The sequence below is a fragment of the Taudactylus pleione genome, unplaced genomic scaffold, assembly GCF_031769625.1.
Source record: "Taudactylus pleione unplaced genomic scaffold, aTauple2 ptg000202l, whole genome shotgun sequence".
NCBI lineage: Eukaryota > Metazoa > Chordata > Amphibia > Anura > Myobatrachidae > Taudactylus > Taudactylus pleione.
Genome location: NW_028284604.1, coordinates 1,919,485 through 1,934,191, shown reverse-complemented (window position 1 = coordinate 1,934,191; position 14,707 = coordinate 1,919,485). Strand labels below are relative to the sequence as shown.

The 14,707-nt window shown below is 37.5% G+C and overlaps 1 protein-coding gene across 4 annotated transcripts in view; it reads left to right on the top strand.

Moving 5' to 3' along the window:
• Window positions 1-10,113, top strand: part of EFNA5 (ephrin A5) — a 388,883-nt gene extending 378,770 nt beyond the window's left edge. For 2 of the 4 annotated variants that reach the window (XM_088477666.1, XM_088477664.1), the window contains exons 5-6: window positions 3,046-3,102; window positions 6,125-10,113. In XM_088477666.1, coding sequence (XP_088333792.1) covers window positions 3,046-3,102; window positions 6,125-6,246 — 179 coding nt within the window. In that variant the 3' untranslated portion in view covers window positions 6,247-10,113. The remainder of the gene's footprint in view (window positions 1-3,045; window positions 3,103-6,124) is intronic. The other 2 variants (XM_088477667.1, XM_088477665.1) reach the window with 1 other exon arrangement.
• Window positions 10,114-14,707: the final 4,594 nt, after the last annotated feature.

Here is a 14,707-nt window from a genome sequence, read left to right as displayed (position 1 = left end):
TGTCTGCCTAACATTCAGCACTGGCACTAAAGGGGGGTATCCACTACAAGATCTGAAAACGACTGCACGATTACGACATTGTTTTCAGTCGTGTGATGAGCCTGCACTGAACGAGCAGACGTTCGGTGCAGGGTCATCAATCATCTGGAAACATGCTCAACCTGACGATATCGTCAGGTTGAACAGCATGTTTGAAAGATGATAGATGTCTAAACGACCAGCGGGCACGGGCATCGCTGGTCGTTTTAGATACTTTTGCAAACTATTTGCAAACGATTGAACGTTCGAACAATCGTTATCGTTCAATTGTTCAACTTAATCGTTTAGTGGATACCCCCCTTTAGTGTAAGAGAAAAATTAACATAAATGTAAATGCTGAGTGTGTGTTTGTAAGTATGTTGTGTGTGTATGTTATGTGTGTATGCTGTGTGAGTATGGAAAAAGAACTATAAATAAATATAGTGAAGGGCGCTGTGACGAGTTACTGCCCCAAGCAGCTGCTAAATAGAGGTAGTCAATCTCCTAAAAAGTAGAAGAAAGGATATATGCAGCGCTCGAGAAATATAGTGTATATAAAATGTAATAATATAAATCACATAAGATAAATGTTAAAAATGAGCAATTTGAACAAAATAAATAATATACATGTAATCAAACAGCAATGCATGAGTCCTGAAAAGGCATATACCTATGTATTACACCCTGCAGGCACTGTTGTGTAGCATAGATTAAACCAAAGCACCGGACATAAATCTTTTGATGGTAAATGTCCAGCAAACAAAAAATTGTGGTATTACTGGCTTGTAATGCAGTCTCAAGGGTATCCTTAATTAGCGATGGTCCCACACTGAGGCTTTAATCCAATGCAAACAGCGAATCCTTGTAATTGTAAGTAGCCGGTAGCTGGAAATTCTGCACAGTATCCAGAGTCCAGGTGTTGTCCCAGAAGATAGCAAGGTGCTTGTTGATAAAGTGACAAGTGCCAAAGGAACTGATTTATGTCTGGTGCTTTGGTTTAATATATGCTACACAAGAGTGCCTACAGGGTGTAATACATGTATGTCTTTTCAGGACTCATGCATTGCTGTTTTAGTATATGTACTGTATATTATTTATTTTGTACAAATTGCTCATTTTTAACATTTATCTTATGTGATTCATATTATTACATTTTATATACACTATATTTCTCGAGCACTGCATATATCCTTTGTTATGCTGTGTGAGTACAGTATGTATGCTGCGTGTATGTGTGTGTGCTGCGTGTGTCTCTCACACACACACACATATATATATATATATATATATATATTTATATAAAACAGCTTGCGTACCACAGGCAGTGATCAAATACCGCAAGTTCAGCATGAATGTCTTGAATACCATGAGACCGCCTTTTTCTTACAAGCAACTGCTATTGGGACAGTTGTTCCTGGATTTCATTTTAAAAAGGACTGGTTAGCGCACAAACCTTTTTAATTTTCCCTATATATATATATATACATATATAAAAAATATGGAAACCCCTGACATGAATTACGGCCAAGATAGCTCCCGAAAAAGTGGCAATACACCTGTTTGAAGGGAGGCGACTTGCGAGTACTCAGACCCTGGTGCAAGTTGATGATGATGACAGCCGCTGACAGTGTATCATAAGCTAAACATATCTAAGTCTCACCCATTTAAGCAAATGTAGGCAAATCTGCTGCGACTGTGATCTAATAGTGGGATTATAGTATTCAGAATCCCATTTTAAAAAAAAAATAAAGCATGTTTCCTTCTTTGTTTGGGAAGAGGAAGGCTGCTGATATCATTTTTAGTGTGGCCTTTAAAAAGTCAAAATTTTTAAATGTGCATCTAGTTCAATTTGCACTACACAGGCACCACGTGACTTGGGTACTTATTTCTTATCAACACTTTCTTGTCATATGCTGTAATGTATGTGAATTGTGTACTGTGCTTTTGAGCATTTTTGTACACACAGTGAAGCCACACCTCCTATTCCTTCATTAAGTCATGGCTAATAAACAGGGGAGAGATTGGTAAGAATTTCAGGATCTACTAAAACATACATAGTAATAACTATTTTGTAACACTGTTAGTTTTCAAAAAGAGGATCCTGGTGACCCATTTTGAAGAGTATAGTAACTCAATTATTGGGCCCTGAGCCATAAGCTAATTAGCCCTGTTCTTCAATTGGTCATACTTATTTTGGTCTCTACAGAAGGCATTTTAAAAAAAATAATAAACTCTTTAGAATAACAGATGACCTGAATATTGAGTTTGTCATGCGTTATTTTAATGTCATTGTCTATTCATTTTTTTATTAGCAAAATTTTGTGATGTTCGCTTCCATCCATTTTTATCAAGGCTCCCAAATTTCTATCATCAAAATAGCTACCCAGTATTCCTCCATTTGTCATTGTGATTATATACAGTATTACATCCCTCCCTGACTGCACTCAGCCAATTCATTTATTCCTAAAGAGCATTGATGCACTTATCGCCAATACTCAAAGTGTTATGTTGTGTTTATAACGTCATAAAATTCCGACAAAAACGCACAAAGAGTCCTCAAAGGCAAATTACTGATTGAATGAGCATAAACATTTATAAACTACATGTTAGACATGGACCACATGTACACAACAATATAAATATTGGAGCAGTGCTTAACTGCCCACATACTGTTTGCACATATTCATACCATATAGTTCAACGTATTGAATATAGTTATTTTCTGAATTACAATTATGTAATTTGCAAGATGCCTGGTCACAAACTAGCATAACATAAGATGGACCACACAAATCAATACATTTTCAGTAATACACTGTAAAGCTAATGAAAAGGTGGGTCCATAATTGTCCATAAAATGCATAGTTCAGAAATATTACAACTTTAAGGTCTTCTGGTGCCTGCTACCACCACACACTCAACATCAACTCTACTATACAACATCCTTTTGCCACGTATACTACACCTAATAGTACTCAACTGCAGCATACTTCCTTCCCAAGTGGTACTCCTCTCTTTTCCCTGCAGGCTTCGATTTCAGTGAAGCACCAAGTTACCCTGCCAATCTGACCAGCCCTGAACCCAGTCAGTGAGATGAATCTTTGCATTTTGTGGGGCTAGAATCGGGGAGGAAGTTGGGTTTACCATGGAGCTCTGTGTTTTGCTGCTTCTTCCACCATTCCGCCTGTCTTGCTGTAACATGGTTTATTAAAATTTTCTAAAACAATGTGAGATGGGGAGGGACTAGGAATGACTAAAGAAATGGATATAATGTTTTCTTTATACAATTCCATGAAATTATAAAAAAAATTATTAAAAATGGACATTGTCTTCCACCCTGCCAAACCACTGATAAACTCAAACATGTTCAATCCATTATTGATAATGACAACGTTTCTACAATGTCACTGCAGCTGCAATATTACATTTATAATTACCTGCAGAGGTTCCCAAACTTTGCCCTTACAGTGCAGGTTTTAAGGATATCCATGCTTGAGCACAGGTGACTTAGTTGGCACCTCAGTCAATTTAATCATCTTGGCCCAAGCATGGATATCTTTAAAACCTGGACAGTAATGGTGGATTTTGTAAACCTTTGATTCATAGGATAACTTGTCAAACTATGTTTTTTTTTAATAACTCCCTTTCCCCAATAACCAAACTGCAGTTAATAGCAGTTACTTAGCCCACCAAAGCCCCATTTGATCTGCTTTCCAGGCAGCCATACCTTTGAAAAAATACAAACTTGCTCTGATCAGTGAGACTTAGCTGACTCAATGAACTACTCCTTGGAGACAGCATTCTGCATATCATTCATTCAGCAGTGTCCTGGCAACCAGTGCAAGCTTTGCGCTTTTCAAAAATTTCAGCTGCCCAAGGGTTTTGTATGTAAGAAATTGCAAATAATAAGCATGGTGGAAGAATTTGCTCTTGAATAAATAAATATAAAGTTATTTGCACTTATCTTATACAATGATGTTTTTAATACAAGGTAAAATGAGGATTGTTCTACAATAAGCTTACCAGATGATCTGACTAATTGGGGGCACATACCTAAACATAACTGTGACAAGCATTATGCAGTTTAAGTAGAACAAAAATTTAAAATAAATTATGACATTGTTTATTTAGTGATATTGCTCATGTAATAATTATATTAGATGGAAAATGACAGGTCTGCTTTAAATGTAATTACAGTGCTCCCTCTTTATACCGCACATCCTTTATAACACCACTCCTGCTTACCACCATGAATTTTCTCTTATGCTTCAAATGTATTACTTTCATGTCATATCATATACTAACTCATATCACTCTTTATAACACCACACTCACCATGATGCCTGTGTTGTAAACTTACGGTATAAAGAGAGAGCAGGTAATGTATAAGATGCATTTCTATATAGGTGCCCCCAATTATTATGTTTATTTAGTAATCTTATGCTATTATACAGTATTATTGCTGTTTAAACAGTTAGTGTATCTTTTTTACAGTAAATGCATAGTAGTGTGGGAGATGAATTAAAATAGTAGGACAATATAATATAATATACAATATCATATACAAAGAATAGATAGTAGTTAAAGAATATATATTTTGTATTTATCAAACTTTATGTTGTTTTATGGTTTTCAGTTATACTTAGGAGCTACAGCACAACAGATAATTTCAGAGATACATTTAGTTATATAAATCATTGCCTGCAATTCTTGAGAGTTATTGCTTTACGAATAAGGAAATAATTTACAATATTATGATTGTTACATTTACCACTACCTTTTCCCCACACATTAGATGAGTATAAATTTAGCCAATGAATCAGACCCATTCATCAATGTTATATCTTTTAGGGTCTGTGTATTAATAATTACGGAACTGCCGCAATTGTTAAGGACCCGTATTGTGATGGATATTTTAATTTTTAATGATAATATCCCGGTTATGTACAAAGGGGAACTCGCAAGGACAGCAGTTGCGGTAACCACTGTCCCTGCAAGTTATATCCTCGCCAATTTATTGAAGTCTTTCGCATTTGGGAAAGACTTCTCCGGGGGAAGCTGACACTGCACATGCGCATAGTGTCAATTTACTCAGCTGGCCAGATGCTGCAGAAGAGGGAAGACCTGTGTACACTAACAGAGCCAAACTCCGAAAAGCTTCTTCGATTCATAAAATTATGCAAAAACTGCAGTTTCTACATAATTTTATTTAAACAAAATCTTGTTAAATAGGCCCATGGAGTGTAAATCATTACCTTGATGCTAAACAACCGCAACTAGTGTTCTGAGAAAGTGGTGGCGTGAGATTATATAAATATAGGTAGATAGATAAATAGATAGATATTTTTTTTAAAAACAATATAGGTGTTGATATTTGGAAACAAAACTGTTATTGTCATACATTTTTGCATTTGTAACTTGTCATTAACATACAGTAAATAAATTCTAGTTATGTGACTGATAATTTGCATGTGCATTTTGCACGTTATTAAACAGAAATTATAATGCTTATACTCATTTCCCACAAATGCAAATAAGCTTTGTTACAAAAGCTGTAATTTCAGTGAATACCATTTCCATTGGAATTCTCTAAGTAAATGCTTTGCCCTCTGGGTTCTCTGAGCTTGGCACAGACCATAGATGAGACAGAATCAAACCTCTGTTTGAGGCTCCTTAGTGTAGCGTAGGGATCTTCTGCTAAGCATAAACCAGCCTCCCTGAAGTGTCAGATACTCTTCTGGAAAATGTTATTTGTTTACTTTGCATGCAGATACTAAAATCCACTATGCTTTTTTATGTATAAAAGTTTATGTACTAGTCCGAAACTAGCTTTATAAAATAAATAATTCAGTGGTAATTTATTAATATATTTGCTACTATAATAATAATAATGTATAAAGTTGCATGACATTTCTAAAAGAAGTGACACATGTGAAGTAGTAAAGATATTTTCTGTAGAGTTGGATTTAGTGGCACTGTTATCGTAAACCATGTTTAATCTGAATAAAAGGAAGTATTGTATTTTTTAAATGTTATATCACATGAGAACTTGATGCCCATGGGTTTTTCAGTTAAGCCATTGAATGTATGCTTTGTATTTGAACAGATGACACCGTTCATGAATCAGCTGAGCCATCCCGTGGAGAAAATACAGCACCCACACCGAGGATACCAAACTGGCTCTTGACAACCCTACTGTTTCTCCTGACAATACTTTTGACGTTATAGCACAGTAAACTTCACAGACCAGCTGCAGAAAAAAATAGGATCTTGGAACATCATAGATCCACCTAACTGCTTCACCCAAGAAATAACTTTTTACTTTTGTTTTTCCAGATTTTTTTTTTAATTTTTGGTTTTATTTTTATATATTTTTCCCACTCTCAAGCAAATATGAGCTCCAGGAGACTATTTACTTCACATACAGTATGCTAAAATTTAGACTTTATTTTGTTTCCAGAAAATAAAAAATAAAAAAGCCTAATGGAAAATGCCAAATTTTAATAGTAACACTAGTGAATTAAAGTTTTCCTTGCATTCGATTTTAGGAAGTCACCTATTTTGGTACACATTCTTTTCTGTGTGAACGGTGAAAGCGGAAAGAACCACTAAAAATGGATATTTGATTAAAGGAAAGAAAATCTGGAAGGAATTTCTGCTGTGGTGATCGCCTAAGAGAAATGGTCACAGGTGTGGTGGAATATGTAAGAACTCAAGAGGAGACATCCTGAAATTTCAGTGGGTTTCTGAGGAAATGTTTATCTGAGAAGACAATACTCAATGAATCTCCTAAGCACTCTTACCTGCACTAAGGGATTGGGGATATTTTTTTAATATGATTATTATTGTTGTTTTTAATATATTTTAAGTCGTCTAGAGTGCAGAAAATTCTACTATTTAAAAAAAACATAGGCTGATAATACCATAACTAGATCGCCAAGGTGCTACATTCTTTTTTTGCTGTTCTACAACTCACATGCATTTTGTATATAAAATGACCATGCCCAAAGGTAAACTGTCTTGGAGGCAGCCATATGGCACTTCCTTTATCCACAGTCTGATAATATCTGCAACAACAGGAAGTGTTTCATATTACTGAACATTAGTTTTAATTTGAATTAACTTTACTATACCATTATGAAACAAACACATGACACCATTTTGCAGAGGGACATTCATGGTGAATAAAAAGCCCTAAAGAAAAATTAATCTTTCATTGAAAGGAACAGCGAAGTGATATTATGTTTCCTCGTTTGATGCCTTTGAGCGGTGGAGCGAATGCAGTGGTTTGCTTTGCTGTGTTGTGTATCCCCAGTATATATGGAAGAGCACTTGCAATTCCTTTTGATGGAAGGGGTAAACCACAGTAAATTGGCTCCCAAAGATTTAAAGGAAATCATTTCAAACAACTGGTATATGCATTACTGATGAACATTTATGCTGAGGTTGGCCACATGCCTTTTTGCATAAACTAGATGTTGATAAACTTGATTACAGCAGTGTATAACAAACCACATTTATGTAAATGGTCAGCTACGTATTGTCTTGAAAGAACATTCAAATATGGACGCTTAATAACTTTTCAGGGTGCCTTGAGTTTTTTGTTTAATTATTATTGATGTATAGCAAAGGACGTGACTCAGACACTTCATATTCACCAAAAGTACTTTACGTAATAAAGCCTTTAACAAACTGTGATTATGTTTAATATAAAATCTTAAAAAAAAACAAGTACAATAATACTTTTAATATATTTGTAAAAAAAATACATACATACATACATATATAAATGGTCATAGTTATTCAACAGCATTTTCTAACTAAGTTATCTATTTCCTAGAGATCAGAATGCAATGGGAGGTGCAACAAGAGCCTTTAAAAAAATCCAATGTGCTGGCCTGGGTTGCTTTAATCTAGAACAATAGTATTATGCAATTTTTTTTTACATCATATATACAATAAACTACAATAAAGCACAGAGAAATAACCTAAGAAATTATTATTATTATATTATGCCATAGGCTACTTTGACAGCAATGTGATTCATTCATATACTGTAGTTTGTCGTATCACAACTTTACAGTGTTAGCACAAAAAACTACCTTCACTAGGGTTCCAGGTCTTATGTTGCTATTACGAGCAATTATTAATGCAGATGCAACGGCCATCTACAATTGGTAACAACTATTCAAAAATAAGAGACTACATATGTTAGGTTGCTTTAAACAGCATTACATATGAGATTTAATAACATGTTAATAACACTGCTACTTATGTACATTTGTGTTGATGGGTGTTAATGTATTTAACAGCCTTAAAATTGCTTTAGACATTTTTGGGGGGTTTGTTGTTATTATTATTATAATCACTGTAATAATTGTTATCATGAAGTAGCAGGTTATTTTTTTCCTTTTAAAAGTTGTATTTCCCTATTATAAACAGGTACAGCATTTAATGATTGACAAAAAATGAATCACATATTATTCTCTTTTTTTTTTTTTTTAAATACAGATAATGAACTTATTATATGTTGTCAAATATTCAAATAAGTTTATCCAGTTGGACAGAGGCTGGTTACAGTCACATAAAAAACTGCAATAAGTAATGATATTCTGGAAGACTTTTCTGTATTGTTTAAAATATAAATTTTTTGAAGGAGGTTGGGGCAAAATGTAAAGCTGCTCATTGCACTTGAAGTCTCTTTTGGTTTTACTCTCTTTTTCTTACACACTCTGTGTTTTCCTCTTACACCCCTCTCCCTCTCCCCGTATATAATTTTGGCCCAGGTAGGGTTCCCTTTTAACCCATATTCCTGGTTGCCAGTGGCTTTGCAACTTGAAGCAGGGAGGAGTAAGCATCAGTCTGTTTGGTGGATACCGTGTATCCTTTAGTACACAAGATAACATTTCATGTTAGATTAGACTATTGTTTTGTACTATACCTTCTTGGATGGCAAAGAATATAAGATAAAGAAAAAAAAAGTACATTCTTTAAATTCTGTATTATTATTAGCAACCTACAGTATGTTGTATATAGTGTTTGATAATAAAGTATTAATTCAATTCCTATGTCTTTTGTAAGTGAATACATTAGACTTTCAGACCACAACAAAACAAAACATGCTTGTCACCAGACGGAGCTTGAAACCAACAGAGAAAAGTTCTTCGGTGAAACATGATCACTCACAAGTCCTCACTCAGTCATGACTCAGAACAACGCAACACATAATGATCAATGTTTTGTACTAAATGTTTATAGGTCGGATGTTAGAGCCCTGTGTATTTTTGGCATGTTGGGTTAAGGGAACATAGGGAATTCTATTTTCTTGGGGGTTTTTTGGTCATTTTTCAGAGGTCTGATATTGAAAATATCCTCCTTTGTTCTACAGGCTTATTATCCATGTGGCAACGACATGGCACATACTTTATGAAAACGATATCATTAGAAAAAAACACATCTATAAAGTAACTCTTCAATATATGTGAACCATTAAAACTTTATGTAATACATTCTTGTCTGACAAAACCACAGTCTTCATGGCCCATGTATCATTGTAATACTAAATGTGTTTCCAGTATCTTTTAGGAGTTGTACTTGGTTCCGTTACCTTGTCATGTGACTGCGTGGCTACCCGTTTTCATTTCTACCCTTTTCTGTCACTTCTGCTCTATCTGTGTTTCTCCCTTCCAGCAGTTAATGAGCAGATTGGTTCTACTTTTTGGCATCATTGATTTTTTTTTCCAGGCATTTACCCCCAACTTTGTCAGAGACAAATCTCTCTATGATACGCTTACTGCCATTGTCTGTACAGTTTAATAGATGCTGGCATGTTTAAGGTTACCCCATTAGACTACAAATTCTGCTTTTCATACTTACTCCTGACATCTCATTGAAACCACTCATTGTCTGTGCATCTGGGTAAGAAAGTCCAGCTCAGTGTGGTCCTGTGCTTGTACTGCCCTACTTTGCACTTACTATTCATTGAGTGCTGTTTTGAAATGCTTACATTATATGAGTTTAAGCGAAAATGTAAAAAAAAAAAATAATCATAAACTGTATTTGTATATACACGTGTCCGTACAAATAAACTTAAATAAAAAAAGTGATTTACCCTTGTCGTTGCTTTATTTGGCTTTGCCCATTGCAAAAAGTTTTTTCTTTGTTTAAAAATTGAATCTGAAGGGGCTTATGCAGAGTGGGGGGCATGCATGGTTTTGTGTAAAATACACAATTTCTTATGCTCAAAAACTTCGGCATGCATGCTTATGCAGTTTGAGTCTTATTTTACGCTTACAAGTCCCTACTAGTGGGCTAACATAGGCCAAGTACAGTAAGGGCATGTTCATTCAAATGTGAATGAGGTAGATCTGGACAAAGACATATATCCACATGTTAAGAGCCATTTTACTTGTTATTATTTGATCCCTGCTTGAAATGTGCAGGTTGAAGACCCCACAAGACCTCCATCTAAGAAATACTCTGACCAAGTCATCTAGACATCACAATTTGGCCCTTGTAAAAGTCACTCAGATCATTATGCTTTCACATTATACCTGCTTCCAACTTCAAGAACTGACTGTTCACTTGCTGCCTAATATATCCCACCCATTGATAGGTGCCACTGTAATGATATAATCAATGGTATTCACTTCACCTGTCAGTGGTTTTAATGTAATTGCTGATCAGTGTACAGTATATAAATCTCAGAGCATTTTGGTCTACAGAAAAAGGGCCACCATATGTCAATCAATATTAGAGAGACACATGGTAAGGCGGAAGTTAATTTGAAACTGATGTTCTGGGAAAAAACATTATTCTCCACAGCACAGTGAACAGACCTGGACTTCTAAAATGCCACTTGCAGGTACTTTACTTATAGAGCCAGATATCTGCATACTGAATTTTATTCTCAGTCTGTGTTTCATGTCTGTCTGTTTGTGTGTCCCCTGTGTATTTGTGACATTGGAGATCTGGATGACACAGAACCATTATTTCATATGGTTTTAAACACTATTTAGTAAATTTCAAAGATACATTGGACCTCATTCAGAGTTGGACTTATATCTAAGTTGCTACTTTCTTCCCCTGTAACTTGCTCTTGTTTTAAGTGTTTTTGAGTGCGGTAGCATTCGCCATCTTCAGATGGCTCCTGCTCCGGGCTCGCAACCTATCGGATCCCTCCGCCCCTGTCTGGCTCCTTCCGCCGGATGTCAGGGCTCTTGTGCGCATGCATGACCTGTAATTCACAATGCATATCTTTTGCCCGGTGACTTGCAATGGCAGCTGTCTGCACCTCAAGGGCCATGACTGGGGTTTGAGGAGGCATGTAAACGTGGCTAAAGTAAAGGCATGGCATAGCAACATGCAGATAGCACAAATGCATCTGTTTAGAGGGGCAAGACTTGCAGATGGTTGACGCCCGGTGCATGTTGCAAAATGATGATGCTGATGGCTGTTAGCCACATCTGATATGCTCAGCACATCTAAGGCACACCCAATTATTCAAATATAGCATAACTGCTGTGGCTGTGATGTAATAACAAGATTACACAGAGACATATTTTTTTGCACCCTGGGTGAGAGAGAGCACAGCCCCCCCCCCCCCCCCCATAGAAGCTGTTGTTTTGAATACTTATTATTTATCCCATTTACTATTGTAACATTTATGTTATAGAAGATATAGAAGGGCCTATTCATCATTTCCCCCCTCACTTCCCTGTCCCCCCCCCCCCCCTTAACTGGCCGCTGCTGCCACCTCCGGTTCTGGCTGTTGCTCTAACACTGTGTTCTCCTGGCAGAACACAGTAAAGTTTAGAAAAAAAAAAAATTTCTAAACTTTGCTGTGTTCTGCCGAGAGAACACAGTGTCAGAGCAGCCACCGGAGCCAGAGAAGGGACCAGGGAGCGACAGAGCGAGACAAGGAGGACCTGCCCAGCTGACAGCTGGTAAGTGTAACCCGCTGTACGCCACCTCCCAGTGGCGAATAGTAACACCATCAAATTCAGAAAATAAACAATTTTCGGAAATTTGATGAAGAGCATAATTTCCATATCCCCATACTGAAGTATTGGGAATGTGGAAATTAACGCAGGCGGAAATTATCTCCTGTGTTAAGTGTCTTCATTTATACTAAAATAACGGTAATTAAGGAAAATGTCCTTAAAAACGTTATTTTAGTGTTGATGAATAGGCCCCAGAATGTCAAAGAATACTGAGTGCCCATTAAGATAATACATTACCTTACTTTTGTGTCTACCATATTTATTGTATGGTGCACCTCCATACAAGAATTTATCACAATTTTCAGTAATAGGCAATAGGGCATAGACCGTTTTACCCTCTTGTTTGTCTGCTACTGATTCTTGCTTATTAATTTAAACAAAGAACATGCTCATAATCTCATGAACTTTGTTTTCAACCAGTGGCACCCCACCATGCGCCACCCCTTATATTATATATTTAATTATAGGGTCACTTGTGTCCCCACCAACCTCTTCCCATCCCTTATATAATATATTTAATGATTGGGTCACTTGTACAACCCCAACCACTCCCCACCCCTATATATTTATATATATGATTTAGTCACTATTTTTTTACTAAATGCTCTTTTTTCTTCTTTTTGTATCTCTGGTTTAGATGGGCAGGGATCACAGCATAGATGTGTTTATAATGGGTACATGATGTGGGGTGCACATAGGCCCCTGGGTCCAGGAGGGCCCCGAACCGCACACCCTGCACACAAAGTATACTTACTTCGCTCCAGCATGCGGGTCCTTCCTTCTCTTCAGGAAGATGGTGCTGTGCAGTCACAGCAAAGACACTGGAACTTTGTGCATTCTCCATCTTTCCAAATATCACTGGGAATATGGATCAAAGAGGAGGGACCTGCTTGTGGGAGCGAGGTAAGATGCCTGTTTGGGGAAAGCCCACTGCTCAGATGAGAGGGTCTGCTGCACACGGACCCCCTCGGGCATTGATTTGCCCCTGGCTCACAGCATTCCTCTTTGCAGCTCCTGCTGCTGTTCCTCATAAGGCTCATCTGCAGGTTGGATTGACAAGACTGTCATGGGCTGGGCTGGGGCAGACAGTGGTCATGCAGCACCCTGGGCATTACACAATGGGTGGTGACACCGGCTGCATTGCCCTCACTATAGCTTGGGATTGCAATGTATTGGACATTGGTCTTTATAAAATAAGCATGATTTTGATTGGGAAGGGGAAAGCTGCTGATATGTTTTTAAGTGTGAAGTGTAAAAAAAAAAAAAAAAAAAAAGTTTATATTTAAGTCTTGTTCGATTTGCTTTTAGAGGGCTCCATATTTTACAGCCACCTATATGTGGCTGTAAAATATTTTCACCTGCAATTGTAAAACTTAAGTTATCAGGCCATTCATCAAGAAGTTAAAGCAGGAGATATCACAGATATCTCCTACTTACCTTCCTCTTGCGGAATGGCCCACTGTGCTTATACACTAGTATGGGGACAGAATTCATCAAGCTCCGAAAATATAATATTTTCGGAGCTTGAGTGCGGTAGCATTCGCCATCTTCAGATGGCTCCTGCTCCGGGCTCGCAACCTATCGGATCCCTCCGCCCCTGTCTGGCTCCTTCCGCCGGATGTCAGGGCTCTTGTGCGCATGCGTGACCTGTAAGTCACACATGCGCACTCCTGTCACTGCTCCGAAAGGAGCAGTGAAGCCACTCACGGGGACAACTGATTTCATATCAGCTGTCACTGCACGGGAGCAATGATGAATTGGTCCGGCAGCTGCGGCGAGTTAGAATAATTATCGGCGTCCGTTCGGACCCTGATAATTAACATCATGAATAGTCCCCATAGTGTTGAAAAGGCTCACAATAGACTTCCAGTTCAGCAAAATCAATCCCACTGAATGACTGACAATGTAGATCAATAGTTTGCCCTCAGACACATGCAAATGATGAAACTATGTAAAGTAACTGGAGTTTTAGGGGTAGATTTATCAAAGTTTGATTTTACATTCGATTTGATGTTTGATTTAGCTCCCTTCAAATCGAATTAAATCGAATGTACAAATCCTTCATCATATCCCACATTTACTAAAATTCGATTTTAGAAGCCTTTTATAAATCGAATTCGATTTGGTTCAATTTTGAACAGTGATATGATGTTCGATTTTGCATGTTCATGTACAAATCGAACACCAAATCCAACTCCAAATCGAACTTCAAATCCCCAAATGAATAGACCTGCTTGATGCTTTCATTTTTATCGTTAGCAGGTCTGATTGACACAGATGCATGCATACATCAGTGAGATGCATGCATGTAGCTTAGTGCAAAATGCTTAAGTGTTAATTTAAAAAAAAAAAATGACGGGTCCTCCCGTAAAAGCACAACCAGCCCCGGACTTTCATCCCCCTGGGCATCCCGCCTCTCTCAGCCAATGAACGGCTCCCACCATTGACTTCAATGGTGAGAACCACAAGGTTACTAAAGGTTAGCCTGCGGTGCTCACCATTGAAGTCAATGGTGGAAGCCGTTCATTGGCTGAGGGAGGCGGAGGCTGAACTCTCTCAGCCAATGAACGCTCTGCCCCGGCATTTCTAAAGGAAATGCCGCGGCTGAGCCCGTCATTCGGGAGGTAACCTCCTTCGAGGATGGTATTGATGGCCCGATTCAGAGCCACTCGCTAGGCTGCGTTCGC